Source organism: Triticum urartu, chromosome 4 (assembly GCF_003073215.2).
Source record: "Triticum urartu cultivar G1812 chromosome 4, Tu2.1, whole genome shotgun sequence".
Lineage (NCBI taxonomy): Eukaryota > Viridiplantae > Streptophyta > Magnoliopsida > Poales > Poaceae > Triticum > Triticum urartu.
This window is the reverse complement of record NC_053025.1, coordinates 529,664,061-529,686,766: the sequence shown is the minus strand read 5'-3', so window position 1 is coordinate 529,686,766 and position 22,706 is coordinate 529,664,061. Positions and strand designations below refer to the sequence as shown.

The 22,706-nt window shown below is 45.6% G+C and overlaps 1 protein-coding gene across 7 annotated transcripts; it reads right to left on the bottom strand.

Moving 5' to 3' along the window:
* Positions 1-16,628: 16,628 nt before the first annotated feature.
* On the bottom strand, positions 16,629-20,695 carry LOC125552467. 7 transcript variants are annotated; one of them, XR_007303617.1, is made up of 4 exons: positions 20,200-20,695; positions 19,870-19,967; positions 18,744-18,970; positions 16,629-16,945 (listed from the first exon to the last, which is right to left on the bottom strand). XR_007303617.1 is itself a non-coding variant. In XM_048716030.1 (3 exons), exons 1-3 carry the CDS (start codon positions 20,375-20,377, stop codon positions 16,927-16,929), a joined length of 366 nt encoding a protein of 121 aa, XP_048571987.1. In that variant the 5' UTR covers positions 20,378-20,695; the 3' UTR covers positions 16,629-16,926. The 7 variants fall into 7 exon arrangements, 2 of the variants coding, with proteins under 2 accessions (XP_048571987.1, XP_048571986.1); XR_007303616.1 differs by having other exon boundaries at positions 20,258-20,695; XR_007303619.1 differs by having other exon boundaries at positions 18,744-18,963; positions 20,258-20,695.
* Between the last annotated feature and the right edge of the window lie 2,011 nt (positions 20,696-22,706).

Here is a 22,706-nt window from a genome sequence, read left to right as displayed (position 1 = left end):
AGAATTACAATACCTATTATCGAACTCCTCCAAATTATGGTGAATACGTGCCACTAGTGCACATGTTGAACCACGATAACTTCTATGGAGATACCCTGGTAAGATATTTTACTATTACGACATCCGTGCATCTTTTGCATACTTCTAAAACTAGTACATCATTGCTAACTACGAAGTTATTACTATGTTTTTCAATAGAAAATCCCGATGGATTGTGTGCCTCATCTGATGTATTACAATGGTCGCCTTGAAGTTCTGAACCTACAGCCAGGTCATCCTACGGATCTCACCTGTGCATATCGAATTTCTGAAACCGATGAACACATGCTAATCAAAGAGTGGAAAAAATGTTTGGACATTCGTAAGGAGGTTCTTGGAAGCAACATTAAGCGAAAGGCAAGAATTGGAGACAGGATAATCTGCATTCTCCATAATGGAGAGCGAGGGGCTATCTTGTTTTTTGCTATTTTACCTTAGAGAATATAGTAGGTCCTAAGAGAATGTAGTAGGTCCTATGAGGTACAATATGTTTATTATGTGATACAATGTGTTAGAGTTGAAGATGTCAGGAGTACTTGTGATTACGACCAGTGACCAATGATATGATGATGATGATAAGTTGTTAATGATATGATGATGATGATGATGATGATGATATTTATTATATCATTGGGTGAAAGAACCGCGGATTAGTTTCAAGTGGATGTCCGTCCACTTGAAACTAGTCCACATGGTTCTTTCACCCCGTGATGTAATAACTCATTATGATGTAAAAACAATTTGTAAATTCCTGTTGTATGAAAATTTGTGTAAAGGTGTACGAATACAACATGAAATAAAAAAGAAATAAAATATGAAATAATAGTAGCAGCGCGGGCAGAGAGAAGCGCTACTACTAATTACCAGCAACGATCCTCCTGGAACTCGCTGCTACTAAGTCGATTTAGCTGTAGCGTGGGTGGAGGCATGCTACTGCTATTCGTTAGCTGTAGCGCCTTATCAGTAGCGCACCACCCCGCGCTATAGATAGGTCTAAAACCCGCGCTGCTGCTAGCCTTTTCCCTAGTAGTGTGATGAAGATATCATCTTTCTTCAACACACACGCACACACACGCAAGATATCCCTTTGGAATGAACTGAGTCGGACAAGCTGTTATCTTTCAACTCTCCAAGTTGTTCTTTAGCTTAACCAACTTGCTCAGGGTATCCGACACAGATTCTTGGAGAAAGGATGGTTCGGAGGAAACCCAACATGATCACGAACTCAACATAGCGGTCAGGTGACAACCTGGTAATACTTCCGAGAAGATATTCGGAACATCACGAACCACCGATATGTTACTAAGCTCGAGAACAATCTTGCTTTTTAGGGCCAGACAATGTGATCAAGAGAGTGATGGATTGACACACTCCTAACTCATTGATCGAAGAGTGCACCAGAAACAAGGATTAGGTAGCACAATCTACCTTAGAACGATGATTCAATAACCAACATGCTAAGAATGAAGTTATGGTCCTTTAACTACCAAGCAACGGGGTTGCTAGGAGTATTGATTTCACAAATCACAATTCACTTGTCGACATTCCGGTTGCAACAACACGGAAACCGAGAAATGAATAATGATAGAGATAGTATCATGATGTCAAGAATTCATGAGAGATGCTGCAATTCCTATGACAATCCTGACATAAAGGAGGTAATACTCCGAGGTAGAACAGAACAAAAGCTGGATTGGCATTTTGATCTCTGGAATACAACTACTTTGACCAGTCCAAGAAATGGATGAGGTGTTGGAGTTTGTTTCTCCTAGTCATTCCGGAATAGAATGGCTCGATGGACCACAAGAATAATAGGCATCGATAACACGAATGCACGACATAAACTTGGCTATCAACTGATAGACAAGGATCGGAATACAACTACAGAGGGACAACTCAAAGGAACATATATCTTTCTGAGTTGTGGATGCATAGGTTACTATGTCGAACAAGTTCAACATATTTCTTCCGGATAACCATCCTGAGAGGTAGGACTGGCAGAGTCACAATTATGAATGGAGAACTCCTCAAGAGTACTCTGATTGTGATCTTTTGATCCAACAAACTTCTACCATAAGTGGTTCATAGTATTTGGAAGAAGGAAATACCACAGACCTCGAGGACTAATGCAAAGATTAATAATAACCTAAAGGAACGAGCGAACACTATCAACATGAAGTAAGTGGAGTGAATCTTGGGTCAGGAACCCAAGAGTAGAATACCTACTACTAAGTAGCATCGCGGGATGCTTTCGAGAATGATGGCCAGAATCATCACACTTGGGACACAAAGCATTACTAGATTACTGGGTGGTTCTCTAGGACACCCAGGGTCATAATAATAGTTCCAACATATATATCGAGGCAATGGAATACCTCAACACACTGGTTAGTGTGATTAATCTGGCCCAAAAGACATCGAACACAGGAGAAAGGGATTTGCAAATGCATCAGATTGTTTAGGAACCTGGGATGACTCGGACAGCATAATGGCTGTAATTGCTCAAAAAGATTTGAGACATCCTGCAAAATGGTGGCATAACCACTCAATATCACAATATCAAGGTTATGAGGCCAGCTATGAACATATGGAAGTAGTAGGAACTGAACTGAGGCTTGAACTCAACAATCCTAGGCAACTACGGTTTTAGTAACACGTCATCCTGAGAGATAGAAGAGAAGCCTAGTTCTTAACCCCGTAGAAAGATAAGATGACTTAGATCAGAAGGTCATGAGGATAAGGAGTAAAAAGAGCCCTACGTTCCCTTCCACAATCAATTTCGTTACATAACAAAAGCATTTCTAGACACAACTTCGACAATTTGGCTTGGTAATCCTACAGGCAGTCAGGCTCTGATACCAAAGTTGTCAGGACCATGATTCCAAGTCACATCGATCTAGCCGGTAACACCTCATATCACTTTGCGGCCTCACGCATGGTATTCCCACGGGTGTCGCCTTACCATGGCCCGGGACCGTTTGCGCCTTTTGGCTCACGTATATGATAGTGTCGCTAGCATCCATATGACAGAGAACCCGGGCCGACATGGCTAGTCATGAACCCAAAGCGGCACTAACCTATGGGGACAGGCATACATGAATCACATCGAGCATGTCGGTCAGCAGCGTGTGAATCCAGGCTGTAGCGCTGGGCTAACAAGACTCCGGGTACCCGGGCTGTAGCAGGCTAGGCAGGACTCCGGATGTCACCACGTGACATTTCCCCGAAGGGATAGACACAGGAACGAAGTGAAACACATGCCGTCCAGTCAAGTGTCCTGAGCGGTAGTGCTGGGCTAACAGGACTCCGGTGAACCGGGCTGTAGCGGACTACTATGGCTCATGGAAGCACTAGACTACATTTCCCCATAAGAGAGGCTACCAAGGAAAAACAACTAGATTGTCGGATACCACACATACCAAGCATTTCAACCATACACACAATATGCTCGATATGTGTAAATACAACATGGCATCACAACATAACTCTACAACTCAAGTATTTATTCATTAGGCTCCGAGGAGCGAGATATTACAAACATTGGTCTCATGACCCAACAATCATAGCATACAATTCAAGCACATGCGGAAGCTTAACATGTCTGAGTACAGACATCTACAAATGGAAAATGCTAAGAAGCCTGACTATCTACCAGATCCTGCCGAGGGCACAAGATCGTAGCTGAGGTATCAGGCTAAACGTCGAAGTCCATGCGGAACTACTAGCGAGACTGAAATCTCTCTGCAAAACATAAATTAAGGAAACGTGAGTACAAAGGTACTCAGCAAGACTTACATCAGAACTAGCTACATATGCACGGGTATCAATAAGGGGGGTGGTGGAGTTTAACTGCAGCAAGCCAGCTTTGACTTAGTGGCTAACCTGAACTACGACTGCAATCAACTCTTTTGAGGTGGCGCACACGAGTCCACATATTCACCATTCAATACACCACTATGGATCCGCTCCTGTCTCCCCACGAGAAGGCCATCCATAGCACTCACACTTATCTTGCGAGTTTTAGAGTATCCACTTTCACTTGTCTATGAACTGTTATAGGCAACCCAGAAGTCCTTTACCGCGGACACGGCTATTCGAATAGATAATTTATAACCCTGCAGGTGTGTACTTCTTCACACACGCTCTCGCCACTTACCACCATGTACACGTCATGTATCTCGGCAACCTTCAAGCGGAAGCCTGGCGAGGGAGTCGGCCACGACCTGACTAACCACATGAGTCTCTAGTCCAGGTTTATCGCCTATTTGGGTTCCATCCGCGAGGAGATCGGCCGGAGTTTCGCACACAGCCCCAAACGATGTGTGCAGGGTTCCCGAGACATCGAACGGGCGCCCGGTACACCATGCCATGGTGTATCTACCGCATCATAGCCCACCCCTAGGGTCAGCGCTATGCACGGCCGCCAACACATATCCTACAAACACCAGAAACTAGTTGCAACTCCTGGACAGAGGACAAGGGCAGTTAATAAGTCGAGAGGGTCCATTGGTTTCGGGCCCAATGCGTGGTAGTAGCTGGTCATGGATCACAAACATAGAACTCAGTTCCTAAGAACGGTTTCAATGAGACAACCCACCATGTACTCCTACATGGTCTCTCATCGCTACCTTTACCAAATCGTGTTCACACACTTAGCTCACACACAATAGGACATGTTCATCACTGTTCCAATTCATCCCCGATGAATCAGACCTGACACAACTCTAAGCAATAGTAGGCATGACAAACAAGCATGAATGAGTAGGCACATTAGGGCTCAAACAACTCCTACTCATGCTAGTGGGTTTCATCTATTTACTGTGGCAATGACATGTAATGCAGAGGATAAGGGTACAACTACCATAGCAAGTAAGAGTTGAATCGTTGTTGTCCTAATGCAGTAAAAGAGAGCAGGAGCGAGAGAGTGGGATTGTATCAGAATGAACAAGGGGGTCTTGCTTGCCTGGCACTTCTGAAGATAGTAATAGCTCTACATCGGTGTCATCGAACTCATCGTCGGAACCACGTTTACTGAGAGGGACAATACCGGCAAACAAGGAAGAAACACAGTCAATGCAATGCAACAATATGATGCATGCTCATGACATGGCAAAATGAGTGTGTTTTGGCTAATGCAACAGAAAGTCATTTTAATTGAAGTGGAATTCAAAACTATATCAATTCCAACTCCAAACCTATTATGAAATTTGCTCTAATCATGTTTCATCCTAATCAATGAGGTTAGCTTGCTCAGACATGCATGAAAATGGTATAGATGGATTCCTTGAATTTTTCTGATAATTTTTCATATATAATTTATTTCATTTTGAGTTATAGATAATTTTCTATGAATTTTAGAAGTTTTGGCTATTTTCTGGAATTTCCTGAATAGAAATAAATCCAGAAATTACATTATTGCATCAGCATTACGTCATGCTGACCTCAGCAGGTCAACAGGTGCCATCCAGGTCAAACCTGACCAGTGGAGCCCACTGGTCAGTGACACAGGACTCGTTAGAGTCGCTGACATGTGGGCCTGGTTAACGGCCATGTCAGCAGGTCAATTCTGATGGGTGGGTCCTGCTGGTTTTATTAAGTAATCTAATTATTTTTGTTATCCAGTAAACTAACAAAGTGGGTCCCACTGTCAGTGTCTAGTGTTAAACTAATAGGGTTAGTTAGCCCGTAATCTAATGATGTCCACGTCGGCTAACCGGCGATTAGCCGCCGGCGCTAAGCAGGACACGGCGGAGGTCCTCGTCCGGCCGTTTCTGGCGACGAGAGGTCGTGCGGATTTGTTCTGCGGGACCAGCACGACGAGGCGCGTCGGACGGTGGCAGCTGCGGGTGCTGGGGCGGCGTGCAACGGCGACGGCGGTGAGCCGGGCGGCGGCCGGACCTCGGGTGCGTGCGGGCGCGGTGCTGCGGTGCGCTAGGGAGCAGGATGGGCTGCGGGTTAGCTCCCTAGAGATGCTAGGAGCACGTCCGCGTACTCAAGAGCGACGGAAACGGGCTCTGGCCACGGCGGTGTGAGGTCCTGCGGTGGTGGGCTCTCGGGTCCGGCGGGGCAGCTAGCTAGGGGACGAAATCGAGTGCACGGAGTGAGGGGAGGGGAAGAGGAGCTCACGAGGAGTCGGATGAGACGCTAAGTGGGCTCGGGGACGGCTTGGTGATGACGGAACGGCGGCGGCGATCTCCGAGCAGAGGCGGCGGGGACGAGCTTGATGGCGACGCTTCCGGGCATCCGGGCTTGCTTCCGTCATCGAGGAGATGTAGTAGACGAAGACGGAGCTCCCGGAGACGGAGAGGAGTCGAGGGGTGGCCGGTGGACGCCGTGGCAGCGAGCGGCGGCGACGGGCACGCTCGGTGGTGGGGAAGAGAGCAAGACAGGGGAGGGGAGAGAGAGCAGCGAGTGAGGGGGAGGAGAGAGGGGTCTCGGGGGGTGCGTGGCAATGCCAGGGCGATGGGGAGACAGGCAGGGAGGCAGGAGGTGGCCGGCGCGTGCCGGCGCGCGGTGAGCACACGCCCTCCTGCCTACTGGAAGGAGGTTGAAGACGGTGGGGGCGCCTGCTGGGCTGGGCCAACAGTGCTGGGCCGCAGCTGGGCCGCCAGGTAGGTTATGTAGGTGACCCAGTGGCCTTCTCTCCCTCTCTTTTATTATTTGTTTCAGTTTTTCTAATTTTGCAATTTGTTTTTGATTTAGCAAAAACACCAAATCATTTCTATAAATACTGAAATTAATTATGGGCAATAACTGAACTTTCTCAGAGGCCCTTAGCTATTTCCAGAATTTCTGGAGCATTTAATAATATTTATAGCAATTAAATGCCCCAATTCAAATACTTTAAGAATTAGTTCAATTATCCAGAATGGCCTAAAAATATTTGCATCATTTTTGGCAGAGGTTTGCACCTTTAACAAAAATAATGAACATTTTCAAAGGCATTTTGGAATCATTGAAGATTATTTTTGGTTGAACCTATTGACTTGATCTGGTGCTAGGGTTTCAACAATCCCCATTTCTAGTTTGAAAAGGAATTTAAACATGATGCAAGATGATGATGCAATGACAAGGAAGGCTAATGCTAGGGCTGTGACACCCGCCCAACCTTTGTCCTCTTCACCAAGACTTCAATATTGTACTGTGGGTGTTGAATGAATACCTTCCTCGCCTCTTGACCATGCAGGTGTTTTGAGAGGTAATCATCGGTGAACTGCTTTGAAAAGTACCGAAAACAAAGCTATGCATAAATCGCTGTTGTAAATTTTGAAATGGCGCAAGGGGTAAGAATAAGGTAAAAGAGTTGGTACCATCCTATAGTTGACTGATGTCTTCTTCATTGTGTAAACAAAGATCTTGCTGTTATTCATCACAACTTTCTTCATCCTAACAATCTTTCTGAGTTTCTTGACTTGACTGATATTCATGCACATCTCATTTCCCCATATGCAAAATGGTTCGAACAATGGGTCTAAGCCTCTGACTGCAGGACCTACACATGCAAGACCAAATTGTAGGAAACCTAAATATTAGAATGATTCCTGCAACTGCACAATAATGTGCTATTAGCCAAAGGACCTTGCTTGAACAAACCTCGATGGTAAACCGCAGTGTCTCCCATTGTTTCACTGCAACACACACAAGGAAGATCTTGATCAAGTTAACTGAGAGTTGCCATACTATTAGTAGAATATGTATTGAGTACAGCCAAATTCCATTGGTGTCACATGCATAACAATACAAAATTGTACCCACAGCAAATGAAAATCAAATTGCAAAACTGAACCAAACAATTAAATGGACAGCAGACCAAATGAAAAGAATAATTAACTGAGCACGGCATTGCAAAATAGAAACATGTACTAGAAGATAAGATAGTTAACAAAACAAAGAATGCTTGAGAATAGTACCATGAAATATAGCAATTATTGTACCAATATGTTAAATGAGCATTACATTTCAGAGGACCAAACTATTAACTGAACATTAGATTGCATATTAACATTACAGAGGATGAGTCACTAGAAGGCACTGGCGGTGCCCTCGAGAAAACATCAAGAACTGTATTTTAAAGTAGACAACCGCGCGGTAGTGTCGACGGTGGCCTCGAAGATGAGGTGCTCCTACAAGATCTGGCGGTCGACACGCATGGCAGCCATAGCGACCTCGTTCGCGCGTGCGGCCGCATGCTACTCAGCTCCATGTTATACTGCGTGTAAAATGGCTGTGGGCGGCACTTAATTTGAGGAGGGGGCAGTGATATCGGTGGAAGGTGTCGCTTCGTCAGTTGGGGCATGTGGGTCGGGAAAGGAGGAGGATGGTGTGGGTGGGGTGTGGATTACCCTATCATATCGACGAGGCTGCGCAGCAAGAAGAAGGTTCGGCAGCGAGGAGGCCGCGCAGCAAGAAGAAGGGTGGCCGGCAAGGAGGTGGCGCTACAAGAAGAAGGGTGATTGGTGAGGAGGCAGCACTGCAAGAAGAAGTGTAGCCGGCGAGGAGGCGGCGCTGCAAGAAGAAGGGTCACCAGCGAGGAGGCTGAGCTGCCAGTAAGCAGCAGTGAAGGTTTGAACTTGGAAAGCAAGGATGAACAGTGGAAATGTGGCTATTCGTAGGAGGGAGGGGCGGGGAGATAGATATTTCCGCGGTGGCAAAAATTTTTTGCTCGGTGCCGTGAGAAACTAGCGCGCAAGTGTGGTTCAAGCGGGAGCGGTGGACTATGGACGACGAAGCTTCCTGCGTAAGCCAGACAACCCGGTGCACCAAGATATTTTATATCGCATCCCACACTATTCTTTCTAGTAAACTGTTTGTGGTATACTTGATTTTTTTCATTATGTTTTGAAAGACAAAATGGTGTTACGGAGGGAAAGGATGGCGTTTGAATTGCTAGAATATTAACGTACAGTGAACATGCAGCTAGTACACGAGTGTCGTGTTTAAAGTAGGAATTATTCCGGGTTCGTTTGCAAGAAAGGGGAATAAAATTTAAACATCTAGGTGTCGTGGCTCGGCCGGAATGATTAAGAAACTTGGTTTTTTAATTCTTGTAAATCCAAAACACGGCTAAAAATCATGAAACTTGGCATGGTGTCATGACATGACACCAACATGCTGCAATAATTTTTTTGGTCGAATTGGGACAAGCTTTGGTGTGAGCGTCTTGCAAACTGGAGCTTCCCTCAAGAAGGCTCCTGGTTTTGAGAGGGAACGTGTCACCTCCGTGTGCGAAACGACATACGTACACTGCCTTCTTCCGCCTCAATTTTTGTACACTGGCAGATTAGACCAAATAGAAGTGTGGTGCTAAATTCTGGAATTATTCCGTGTTCGTTTGGACTTTTTATCATTCATTGAGTTTCTGGGCATTTAATGTGCATAATTCAAATTTGAACTACAAGCACATGCTTCAGTGCACCAAAGTTGTTTGAAAAATCACATGTGTGTCCTTGGGTGAATTTCTAGGTCCCATGCAAGAGATTGGAGTGAAATTCAAACATCTGGGCGTCGTGGCTCGGCTGGAAAGATTGAGAAACTTGGTTCTTTAATTTCTGTAATTCCAAAACACGCCGGAAAATCATGAAAATTAGCATGGTGTCATGACATGGCACCAACATGCTGCGGTAATTTTTTTAGCCGAATTGGGACAAGGTTCGGTGTTGGCTTATTGCAAACCGGAGCTTCCCTCAAGAAGGCTCCTGGTTCCGAGAGGGAATGTGTCCCCTCCGTGTGTGAAACGACATACGTACACTGCCTTCTCCCACCTTAATTTTTTTACACAGGCAGATTAGACGAAATAGAAGTATCGTGCTAAATTTTGTAATTATTGCGTGTTCGTTTGGCCTTTTTATACATTAATTCAGTTTCTGCGCATTTACTGTGTATAATTAAAATTTGAACTACAAGCACATGCTCCTGTGCACCAAAATTGATTGAAAAATCACATGTGTGTCCTAGGGTGAATTTCTAGGTCCCATGCAAGTGATGGGAGTGAAATTCAAACGTCTAGGCATCGTGGCTCGGCCAGAAAGTTTGAGAAACATGGTTTTTTAATTCCTTGAATTCCAAAACATGCTTGAAAATGATGAAACTTGGCATGGTCTCATGACGTGGCACAAACATGCACTACTAGGGAAAAGCTTATAGACAGACGCTTACTATTAGCGTGGGTTTATACCCCTCGCTACTGCTACTTACTAGTAGCGCGGGTTTATAGCCCTCGCTACTACTAAGTGGTCTCTGTTGTGCCCCCCGGAACATGCCATAGTAGTAGCGAGGGGCATAAACCCGCGCTACTACTAAGTTGATAGTAGTAGCACGGGTTTATTACCCTCGCTACTACTAAGTGGTCTCTACTGTTGTAACACCCCGGATATTACTTTCCCAATTTGTATTCCAACTCTTGCCGTTTCCGGCGTTAAGTTATTTTATTTTCTCGGGTTTGGGTTTTTTGTCTACGTGTGTTGTTATCGTTGTCATGCATCTCTTATCATGTCATCATGTGCATTGCATTTGCATACATGTTCATCTCATGCATTCGAGCATTTTCCTCGTTGTCCGTTTTGCATTCCGGCGCTTCGTTCTCCTTCGGTGGCCATTTCTAGCTTTCTTTCGTGTGTGGGGATTAAACATTTCCATATTGGACCGAGACTTGCCAAGCGGCCTTAGTTTACTACCAGTAGACCGCCTGTCAAGTTTCGTATCATTTGGACTTCGTTTGATACTCCAACGGTTAACCGAGGGACCGAAAAGGCCTCGTGTGTGTTGCAGCCCAACACCCCTCCAATTTGGCCCAAAACCCACCTAAACCTGCTCCATCATCTAGAGCATTCGATCACGATCGCGTGGCCGCAAACCGCACCTCTTTTGGACTCTTCTAGCTCCCTCTACCTCTATTTAAATCTCCTCCCAAAATTCGCGGATCTCCTCTTCCCCTAACCCTAAAAATCGTCTCTGCGCGGCCGGACACGTCCGCCCGCGCCGGACATCACCGCCGCCGCGAATCGCGCGCCGCCACGTGGCCGAGCCGCCCCACATCGCCGCCGCCTCCCGCCGCCGGCCCGTTCGGCCCGCGAGGGGCCCTCCCGGCCCACACGCGCGCCCCGCCGCCTGCCTCCTCGCCCCGACGCTGGCGCCGCGCCCCGCCGCCCGCCACCACCGCGTCGACCTCCACCTCCGGCGCCGCCCCGCCGCAGTGGACTCCGGTGCCGCCCGCGGCCACCTTGCCGCGCCCGAGCCCCGTGGTGCCCTCTCCGGCCACCCTCCGCCATCGTCCAACCTCGTCGCCTGCCGCGCCCTCGACGGCCCCGCGTCCCCGAGCCGCCGACGAGCTCTCTCCGGTCAGATCCGCCGCTGGCGATCTCGAGCCCGTTGGCTACAGTAACCGCCGAAGAAACCCTAGATCTGGTGGTTCTTTTTTTCTAAGTCCCCGGAATTTCCTAGTCCATATGCTCCTGTTCATGGCATCGTATCTTTGCAGCCGTAGCTCCGATTTGGGCATATAGCATATCAAATTGTTCGCCTCATAGAGTACATCATTTCATTACATTGCATCATTTTCATTTGAGTTCATCTTGATGCCCGAAATGCTGTTAAAAGAGGGCTACTTGAGTTAATTGTCAGATCTGCTACTCCATTTAGACATTTGTCATTTTTGCCATGATTATTGTGTGCATGATATGTCCTGATGCTCTACATATGTTTTGTTAAGGGTTTTGTCATCTTTCCAGAGGTGCAACCCATGTATTTTTGTGATGTGTGTGGTGACTAGTGCAAGCTTGTGAAGTGGTGCACTTGGTAATGTTGATTTCAGGGACTTAGCAATTCCACTAAGTCCTTGATCTGTTTATTTCATATGGCCATATGTTCTTGTTGTTTCCAGGTGATCCGTGCCTCTTTTGAGGATAATCAGTAAGGATGTTTTGTTAATCTTGTAGTGCTCTATCCATCCATGTCTTTGTTTGCAATTATGGAGCACCCTAGATTGAGTCAATCGAGCTCTACTTTTGCTACTTTGTGAATCTGCACAGATTGTCAACTTGTTTGCAATTTTGCCAATGATGTTGTAGTTTGATCCGTGTATGCTATGCTATTGTTCTTGCCATGTCTAGCTTTCATTTTGTGTGTTCTTGATAGATGTATGCTTAGATTTTCATGTCTTGCTCCGTAGTGAGTGCATCGAGCTCGTAAACATGCCTACTTGATATCTGTTTTCAGCATGCTCCAGTTTTCACTAAGTCTGTGATCTGATTATGTTTTTGCCATGTTCACATGCTTGCAATTGTATTTTCTGAGCCCTTTTGTCTCAAGGTCACTAAGGGACTTTTGTTAAGCTCTTTGAGTAGCTCCATGCCATGCTTTACTTTGCCATGTTCAGATCCTGTAGCATGTAGTTTTATTTCTCCGAAGAGGGCTACCTGATCTGAAATTCCAGGCAAGTGTTAATTTCACTAAGTCTGAGATCTGTTTGCCATATGCATTTTTGCCATGCTTGTTTGAACCTGTTAATGGATGATTTGGCCGTAGCTCAGTGCTAGACTTTTGTTAAGCATCTTGAATGCATCCCTGCCATGTATTTTGTTTTCATGTTTGGATGTTGTAGCATGTTCATATCATTGCATTTAGATGACTACTTGCTGTAAATCGCAAACCGGTGTCATATTTGTTTTGCTTGCCATTTCCAAACCTTAACTCCGATTCTGGCGTTCTTTATATCGTTTTCAAGCAATTTCACCTCATCTTTCCAGTGGCAGACTTGGATTTCCATGTTGAGGCCAGGTTCATGCATCCCTTGTCAATTCTTGCATATGCATCCCGCATCGCATCCCGCATAGCATGCCATGTTTGCATCATATTGGTTGATCCTTGCACGTGGTTGATTGTGTCCTTGTTGCTTGTTTGTCTTGTTTGGGTAGAGCCAGGAGACGAGTTCGCTAACGAGGAGCCCGTTGAGTTTGCTTTCAAGGATCCAGTCAACTCTGATAACTTTGCAGGCAAGATGATCATACCCTCGAAATCACTACTATCTTTGCTATGCTAGATTGCTCGCTCTTTTTCTATGCCAATGCTACGATGCCTACCATTTGCTTTCAAGCCTCCCAAATTGCCATGTCAAACCTCTAACCCACCTTGTCCTAGCAAACCGTTGATTGGCTATGTTACCGCTTTGCTCAGCCCCTCTTATAGCGTTGCTAGTTGCAGGTGAAGATTGGAGGCCGTTCCTTGTTGGAACATTTATTTACTTGTTGGGATATCATTATATTATCTTGTTATCTTAATGCATCTATATACTTGGTAAAGGGTGGAAGGCTCGGCCTCTCGCCTAGTATTTTGTTCCACTCTTGCCGCCCTAGTTTCCGTCATATCGGTGTTATGTTCTCGGATTTTTTGCGTTCCTTACGCGGTTGGGTTATAATGGGAACCCCTTGATAGTTCGCCTTGATTAAAGCTTTTCCAGCAATGCCCAACCTTGGTTTTACCATTTGCCACCTAGCCTCTTTTTCCGTTGGTTTCCGGAGCCCGAGGGTCATCTTATTTTAAACCCCCCCCCCCGGGCCAGTGCTCCTCTGAGTGTTGGTCCGAACCAGGCATCCTGCGGGGCCACCTCGGGGAAACTCGAGGGTTGGTTTTACTCATAGCTTGACCTATCTGAGTGTGCCCTGAGAACGAGATATGTGCAGCTCCTATCGGGATTTGTCAGCACATTCGGGCGGTGTTGCTGGTCTTGTTTTAATCCATCGAAGTGTATTGAAGAACCGAGATACCGAGTCTGATCGGAACGTCTTGGGAGGAGGTCTATTCCTTCGTTTACCGTGACAGCTTGTCATGGGCTAAGTTGGGACTCCCCTGCAGGGATTTGAACTTTCGAAAGCCATGCCCGCAGTTATGGGCAGATGGGAATTTGTTAATGTCCGGTTGTAGATAACTTGAACCTTAACTTAAACTAAAATGAATCAACTGAGTGTATTACGTGATGGCCTCTTCTCGGCGGAGTCCGGGAAGTGGACATGGTGTTGGAGTAATGCTTGCGCAGTTTGCTCTCTAGTTTCTCGCTCGCGCTTTGCCTCCTCTTCTCGCTCTCTCTTGCGTATAGGATAGCCACCATATATGCTAGTCGCTTGCTGCAGCTCCACCTATATTTTTACCTTGCCTTACCTATAAGCTTAAATAGTCTTGATCGCGAGGGTGCGAAATTGCTGAGTCCCTGTGGCTCATAGATTACTATTACACCAGATGCAGGGCCTGATGATTCCGCTCCAGGTGACGCGCTCGAGCTCAAGTGGGAGTTCGACGAGGACTCTCAGCGTTACTATGTTTCCTTTCCTGATGATTAGTAGTGGTGCCCAGTTGGGGGTGATCGGGACCGTGTCGCATGTTGGGTTATCTTTTATTTTGGCGCCATAGTCGGGCCATGAGTGTTTGGATGATGTAATGTTATTTATGTACCTTGATTGACGTGGCGAGTGTAAGCCAACTATGTTATCTCCCCTCTATTATTATATTACATGGGATGTGTAAAGATTACCTTATTTGTGACATATGCCTTCAATGCGATTATGTCTCTAAGTCGTGCCTCGACATGTGGGAGCTATAGTCGCATCGAGGGTGTTACAACTGTGCCCACCCGGGACATGCCATAGTAGTAGCGAGGGCTATAAAACCGCGCTACTACTATCGACCCACGAAGACATATGTACACATAGCGTGCGGAGGCCCAAATCCAAACCCACACTCTTCTGATTCCCCTTCTCCTCCCACTCGCCATTCCCTTCCTCGCCCACCACCACTGCCGGCCTCGCACCTCGGCGCCACTCCAAATCTGGCGACCTCCTCTAGCAGACCCCTCCCCTACCCCTCCATCCTCCTTCTTCTCCGCTATTGGAAGGAGAGAGAAACCATCAGAGCGTCATCCACATGGCGGCGGCCAGATCCGCCATGGATGAAACCACTTGCACCTCCTCACCGGGTCAAGGGTCCCACGACAAGCAGCAGCAGGTCACCGAGATTCATCTAGGGTTTCGGGCATCGGCACCAACTCGGGCGGCCACCAGTGAGTTCCTCCTCCTACTGCTCTCTATCTCTCTCTTCCTCTTTCTAATAAATTTCTCTTCTTTTGTAGCAGCCGTAGACGAGAGCTGCGGGCACAAGTAGGGTGGGGAAGCACCATCACCACAAACAACTTCATCCCCTCCAGGACCAGTAGCAGCCATGAATGGAGAGGACGATGACGCCGAGTAGAAGCAGCCTCCATGGCTGCAATTAATTTTTTTAATTCTAAATTAGTTAGTAGTAGCGCTGGGCTCTGACCCGCGCTACAACTAAGTAATAGTAGCGCGGGTGGCAACCGCGCTATTACTACTAGAAGTAGCAGTAGCGCGGGTACCACCAGCGCTACTGCTAAAAGTTAGTTGTAGCGCCCTAGTAGTAGCGCAGCCCCCCACGCTACTGCTAGCAATTACCCTGCGCTACTACTAGGGTTTTCCCTTGTAGTGATGTTGCGGTAATTTTTTTGGCCGAATTGGGACAAGCTTTGGTGTAAGCTGCTTGAGAACCGGAGCTTCCCTCAAGAAGGCTCGTGGTTCCGAGAGGGAACATGTCACCTCCATGTGCGAAATGATATATTTACACTGCCTTCTCCAGCCTTAATTTTTTTTACACAGCCAAATTAGACCAAATAGAAGTAGCGTGCTAAATTTTGGAATTATTCCGGGTTCGTTTCGCCTTTTTTATACATTAATGGAGTTTCTAGGCATTTAATGTGCATAATTCAAATTTGAACTACAAGCATAGGCGCCAGTGCACCAAAGTTGTTTGAAAATTACATGTGTATCCTTGGGTGAATTTCTAGGTCGCATGCAAGAGATTGGAGTGAAATTTAAACATCTGGGCGTCATGGCTCGGCCGAAAAGATTGAGAAACTTGTTTTTTTAATTCTTATAATTCCAGAACACAGTTGAAAATCGTGAAACTTGACATGGTGTCATGACATGGCACCAACATGTTAAGGTATATTTTTTGACTGAATTGGGACAAGCTTTGGTGTAAGCTTCTTGCAAACCGGAGCTTCCCTCAAGAAGACTCGTGGTTCCGAGAGGGAACACTACACCTCAACACTGATGTAAGGGCAGAAAAACTGCTGGGAGAAAGCACTTTCAAGGGCAGATAAACTGCCAGGACAGTGTTTCCCCCGGCAGATAGAACCGCCACGAGAACGGCTGCCGGGGATAACTTCTCCCGGCATATAATTTTTTGCCGGCAGTTTCTTTGCCCTTGCCCATCTATTTGCCGACAGTTTGTTTTCTCCCGGCAGATTGGTCAAAGTACATGAGACATCAATTACCGGCAGTCCAACTGCCTGCAGAAGCTCGTTTACCCGACAGTTTTTATGCCAGCACATAGATTTCACTACCAAATAGTTATAGGCATCCCTAATGTAATATTCATTCATTATGTTCAAACAATCACTACATATTACACAATTTATACATACGCTTCACTCAAAGTAACATGTCTCATCCATACACTTCAATCAAAGTAACATGACTCATCCATACACTTCAATCAAAGTAACATGTCTCATTCATACACTTCACTCCAAAACCTTAAAGTCAATTCGATAAATTAACATAACAACCATATATATATAAGCAGGTTGTGCCACAAAAGGTACAATACATATATGTTTCTACATGTGTGCCACAAAAGAACATATGTTTCTGGGGTGCCACACAACCAAAATGAGCATATTGTGGCCTAACAACCGGCAAAATGAGCAGAGCAAGTGTATAGGTTCCACAAACAAAGCATAATCACTCTACCATATCTTCAACAGCTTAAAGATCTTCCGAATCTCCCAAATCTTCAGCATCTTGAAGATCTTCGAAACCCCCATCAACTTCTGTAGGGAAACCTGCAACAAATAAGAAACTCAAAATGGAGCTCTCGTTTCAGATTTTAAATTAGCACATTAAAGATTTTGACATGCTGCAGTTTAACTCATCGGCATAAATAGAACTCTTCTAAATGTGCATCACTTCATCATCACTGCAAGCAATGTTACATCATTAGATCATGTAGGAATTGTTTGAAGTACACATACAATATCTTCATGTGCAAATAAGGAAAACAGGAACCTGTACAATTGACTTGCAAAAGCAATGACTAAAACTGAGTTAAACATGTATAGCATCATCTCTGGAGTTAATTTAGTACTCTTAGTTCGAATCAATTTTTTTTGCACGGAGTTAAACTCTACAAATAGGCAACACTCTATACAGTACTATTTTGAACAAATAGTCAAAGCTGTGTACAAATAGGCAAAACTCTGCACTATACACAATACGGTTGTGCAAGTAGGCAAAACTCTGTACTATACAGAGTACAATAGTACAGATAGGCAAAACTTTGTGCAAATAGGCAGGGGCAGGCCCACATCAATTTTAAAAACTACGTATATATAGTGTATATCATATGTATATAGAAGAAAAAACTAATGAAATAACCGTTGGTTACTGATTTCTCTCTGTATCTCATGCATCTTAGCTTGTGTTTAATAGAATTCATTGAAGAGAATACCCTCTAACAGTGTAGCAAGCCAAAACTAATACTGGGATCAGTTTTATACGCCATAACAAGGCTGAAATTATGTACTGTACATAGTAGAGTTTAACACTGAGTTCTAGCTCGAAGCCAAAAATCTGTCATGTGCAAATAGGCAAAACATGCTCAGTTCAAATCTTTCTTTTTCTTGCACTGAGATAAACATTTGTACAGAGTCTCCAGGAATGACAAGGTAATGCAGCACTGTACGCGTATACTGTGGGGTGAAAGGAAGCATCGAGGAACCGATTACTTGAGCCTACGGAACAGGTCAAGATTGCTGCTCTTGCCCACCTGCTCGGAAGTCGCTGGCAGCCGCCAAGCCACCCCGCTTCTCAGGTCAGGTCACTTCCCAAATTTATGAATTTATTTACCCCATCAATATATGCTTGTGTACTTCTACTTTATCCATCCTACTCTTGTCAATTCTTGACCAGTTTCACTAAAATTGCCTAACATGCGACAGAAAGTATACTTCCATTAAGGAAAAAATGTAGTAACAAAATGCATATCACCCGTATCTAGTACAGGCAACAAGAAATGCAATATGGAGAAGGAATGCCATCACACAACAGAATATAATGAACCGAAACATGTCATTTCGGAAAATACAAAAACCAAAATAGCAGTAAGAATGCCATCATCTATACCATAAAAGCACAGCACCTGTTCTGTACACATATCGTATTTCGCACAACACAAACAAAGATGGTTCTACTTTGGGGAATCAACTAAACAACTTAGTCAGGTGGACTAAACAGGTGGACTGAAGACTTAAAATGATTAGCTTTCTTCTCAAATTAAAATGAACTCCATAGCTCAACTCAACAACTTAGTCAGGTGTCAGCGAATCTAATTAAGCTATGCACTTATTAATCAACAATGGTCCTTGTCCTTCGATCTGAAGGGCTACTAACAGTACTAGTGTTCATCTATGTTTATTTTTTAGTTCCATTTTTAGAACCATTTCAGGACTATTACACTTTTACACATTTCGTAGCAGCACAAGCTAACAACTATATCAGATATTCCAAATTGCTAGCCTGCTCTTTTGGTGATGACAGTAGAACTAGCTCGGAAGAAAAAAGGCACAAAATATGAAATCTCACCTGACAAATAAAGGGGAAAAGGAGGCAGCGCTATTGATCCAGGGGAAGAACGTTGCGGAGGGTAGATGCTCGGTTGCTTCATTGCAGAGGATGTGGACCCGCAGGTTGGTGCTCGGTGAAGCTTGCCGGGAGGAGGCCTGCTCGGAGAGTACGCTAGCTCGCGATGAGGGAAGGCGTTCCACGGAGGATGGTGGTCGCCGGTGGAGTCGTTCGGCGAAAACTGTGTGCTAGCATGATAATAGGTGTCTGTATGATTAGACAGTTCAATTCCAAAACTGGGATGCGTCTAACATGATTCAAAACCATACAGTAAATGAGTGAATTAAAAACACGTGTTTGTGTTGATGCCTTCATGGCCATCAAACATAACTGTGTTACTATGTCGTAAAAAAAGTTGAATTTCACTAGAAGAGCTTGATTAGAGCTTACATGCACACAGTTTCACTTCCAATATGACACATCCTTTCACAATTCAATTTCAAGAGGAGTTGTAGCTATAAGGTGTCACAATTGCAGTCCCACTGAATATAAACCTTATTGCTGCTTTCAAAGCAAGTAGCTTTTGCCAGCATATTTTCAGACTTCCAATGTTTATATATGTATAGCAAGATTAAAAAGCAATCAAAGGTGCGGCAATGGCAGTCCCATTGAATATAAATGGTATTGCTGCTTTCAAAGAAAGTAGCTTTTACTAGCATGTCTTTAGACTTTCAGTGTGTATATATCAATAGCAAGATTACTATGGCTGGTTATAGTTTCATGAATGTTGATCCTTCTAGTACATTCAGGTTGTATAGAAAATAGTAAATACAACCAATTCTCACACATGAGGTGCTTCCTTTTTAAAAGAGCCCCAAGTTAAGAGGAAAAATATAGATGCATCAGTAACAAAATTATGCAAAGAGAAGCTTCCACACATGTATATGTTTAATCCCAAGTCCCACCATCAATCCATAAAAAGGATTTTCTGAAAGAAAATAGAACTGGCATAACTAAGGTAAAATTCACTTGTGTTCCTCTCAAATAAATCACTTGTTAACCAATGTGATGACTCTGTGTCTACAATCCTGTAGTTTCTAATTATTAGTGGTGAAAATCAGATTATATGTGTGAAGAGAAGCGTTACCACTCATAGAAATTTTGTGAGCAAGCTACTGTTTCTTTATTAGCTTGCAAGACTGTTGTTTCCTTCTTCTTTTTCCCTACGTATTCTACTCACTTCCTCTGCAGTGGCAAAACAGAGAATCATATGTATAATGTTAGATGATGAATATTTGCTAAGAAACAATGTGGCCAAATATAGGCACAAAAAAGCGAAGTGTCAGCTCTCCAAGCTCACGAACAGCCAAAAGTTCAGAGGCCATGGTGGCTGGCTGTCCATGGTAGCAGGAACAAAATCGACCAAACAATAAGTTGGGAATAACTCCCATCAAACAAAAAAGAATAACAGCCTCACCTCCTCTGAGCAGCTGACAAATTTGACAGAAACCAAAAAAGATCTGAAGGAAGGCCACCTGTATCGGGTTTCCACCATGACGGATCTGAGCAGCGTGGTGCGCCGGCGTAGTGAAGAGCGGGCACAGCTCTCGCCGCTGGGTGGAGGAAGCAGTGGCGGGGATCCCGTCGGTCCTCATCAGCGCCGAGCCGTGGAGGGCCGCGGAGAATAGGAGCGCGACAACATGGTGGTGGCGCGATGACCCTGAGACAGCGGAGGAGCCAAGCAGCAACGGTTCCTCTAGCGCTTGTCATCGCCACGCTCGCAGGCCAATGGAGGAGGCTCGGACTTCTCCGTGGGGTCTGGTGCGGGAGAGGGGGCGACATCGACGGATCGACCTCGACACACCGTCGGTGGTGTCGAAGGGAGGGAGCCGAGGATTCGACCTCGCACGACTATGGAAGGACACTGTGTCCTTACAAACAAAAATCGTTGCCGGCAGTTTGTGCGCCCTCGTTCCTACACTTCCGCACGAAGTTTATTGCCCTTAAGTACTTCTACCGGCAGTAACGACATTCCTACACTTCCGCACGAAGTTTGTCCTTAACCCACTATTTATCCCGGCAGTTAACTGCCCCTAATTAAGTGTTGTGGTGTAGTGGAACGTGCCACCTCCGTGTGTGAAACGACTACGTAAACTGCCTTCTCCCGTCTTAATTTTTTTACACAGCCATATTAGACCAAATAGAGGTACCGTGCTAAATTATGGAATTATTCTGAGTTCGTTTTGACTTTTTATACATTAATTGAGTTTCTGGACATTTAATGTGCATAAATAAATTTTGAAGTACAAGCACAGGCTCCAGTGCACCAAAGTTGTTTGAAAAATCACATGTATGTCCTTAGGTGAATTTCTAGGTCCCATGCAAGAGATTGGAGTGAAATTCAAACATCTGGACGTCGTGGCTCACCCGAAAAGTTTGAGAAACTTGGTTTTTTAATTCATGTAATTCCAAAACACACCTGAAAATCATGAAACTTGGCGCGGTGTCATGACATGGCACCAACATGCTGCGGTAATTTTTTTGGCCGAATTGGGACAAGCTTTTGTGTATGCTTCTTGCAAACCGGAGCTTCCCTCGAGAAGGCTCGTGGTTCCGAGAGGGAACGTGTGACCACCGTGTGTGAAACGACATACGTATACTGCTTTCTCCCGCCTTAATTTTTTTACATAGCCAGATTAGACCAAATAGAAGTACCGTGCTAAATTTTGGAATTATTCTGGATTCGTTTTGCCTTTTTTATATATTAATTGAGTTTTTGGGCATAATTCAAATTTGAACTATAAGCATAGGCTCCATTGCACCAAAGTTGTTTGAAAAACACATGTGTGTCCTTTGGTGAATTTCTAGGTCCCATGCAAGAGATACGAGTGAAATTTCTAGGTCGGTGTAAAAAAGTAGGGGATCTCCTTTGTACCCCTTTACTTGTGCATGGGCAGTTAGAGCCGCGCCCGCGGCCGCACTAAGCAGGGAAGAGGAGGGAAGCCGGAGCATGAGACAACTGAAGCAATGCCAAGACCAGAGACACAAAGAGCAAGAGGGCGAGGTGGACTCCCCCGGCAAAACCCTTGCCGGGGCAGCCTCCACAGCCCCGGCAAGAGCCTTACCAGGGCAACTTGCCCAATGCCAGCAGACCGCGCCGCCCTTGAGCCAAGGGGTTCCAACGCCATCAACCACATTGGAACCAAGGCTTGGGAGGCACCTCCATGGTGGCATGCAAATCTTTGTGGAGATCATAAATACACAAGATTAGATGAGGACCAGAACACGACGATCCTTGGCAAGGTCCTTGCCAAGGAAATCCACGAGACCCCCGTCAAGATCCTTGCTGGGGACGACCGCGGTGCCACGGCAAGAACCTTGTCGGGCCCCTGGCAAGACCCTTGTCGAGGACATCTGCGGGGTTGCAGCCAGGCCCACATCTGCCAAGACTCCACCGCTGCTCCCATGCAGCCACTAGCTCAACCAGCTGGGCAGGCATCTACGTGGCAGCGTGCGGCCTCTCCACCGACTCAGCAAGCACCTACGTGGTGGCATGCAGATCTTCGTGAAGACTCCGCACCACCACGCCAGCCCAACGGCTAGCTAACGTGGCACTACAACGCCTCATCAGCTCGGACGCGCGTCAGACCCAGGCGAGGCGGAGACAGCTGAGACAAGCTTCCTTGTCGACCCCAATAATGCAAGAGGTGCACGTCGGCAGCGCATTAAATGCGTCTGTCCGATGGTGCCAGAGGATAGACTCAGCCGCTATACACCTTTCCACGTCCTGTGTGCCACTGTGGCGACCCCTTTTTGGTTATAAAAGGAGGCCAGAGGTGTACTGGAGAGGGATTCTGATCTTCGGAACTAGAGACACACCGTGGCTAGTTCAAGAACTCAAAGAACACTCAAATATACATCAAAGTAGGACTAGGGTATTACGCGTCTCCGTGGCCCGAACCTGGGTAAACGATCCTTGGGCTG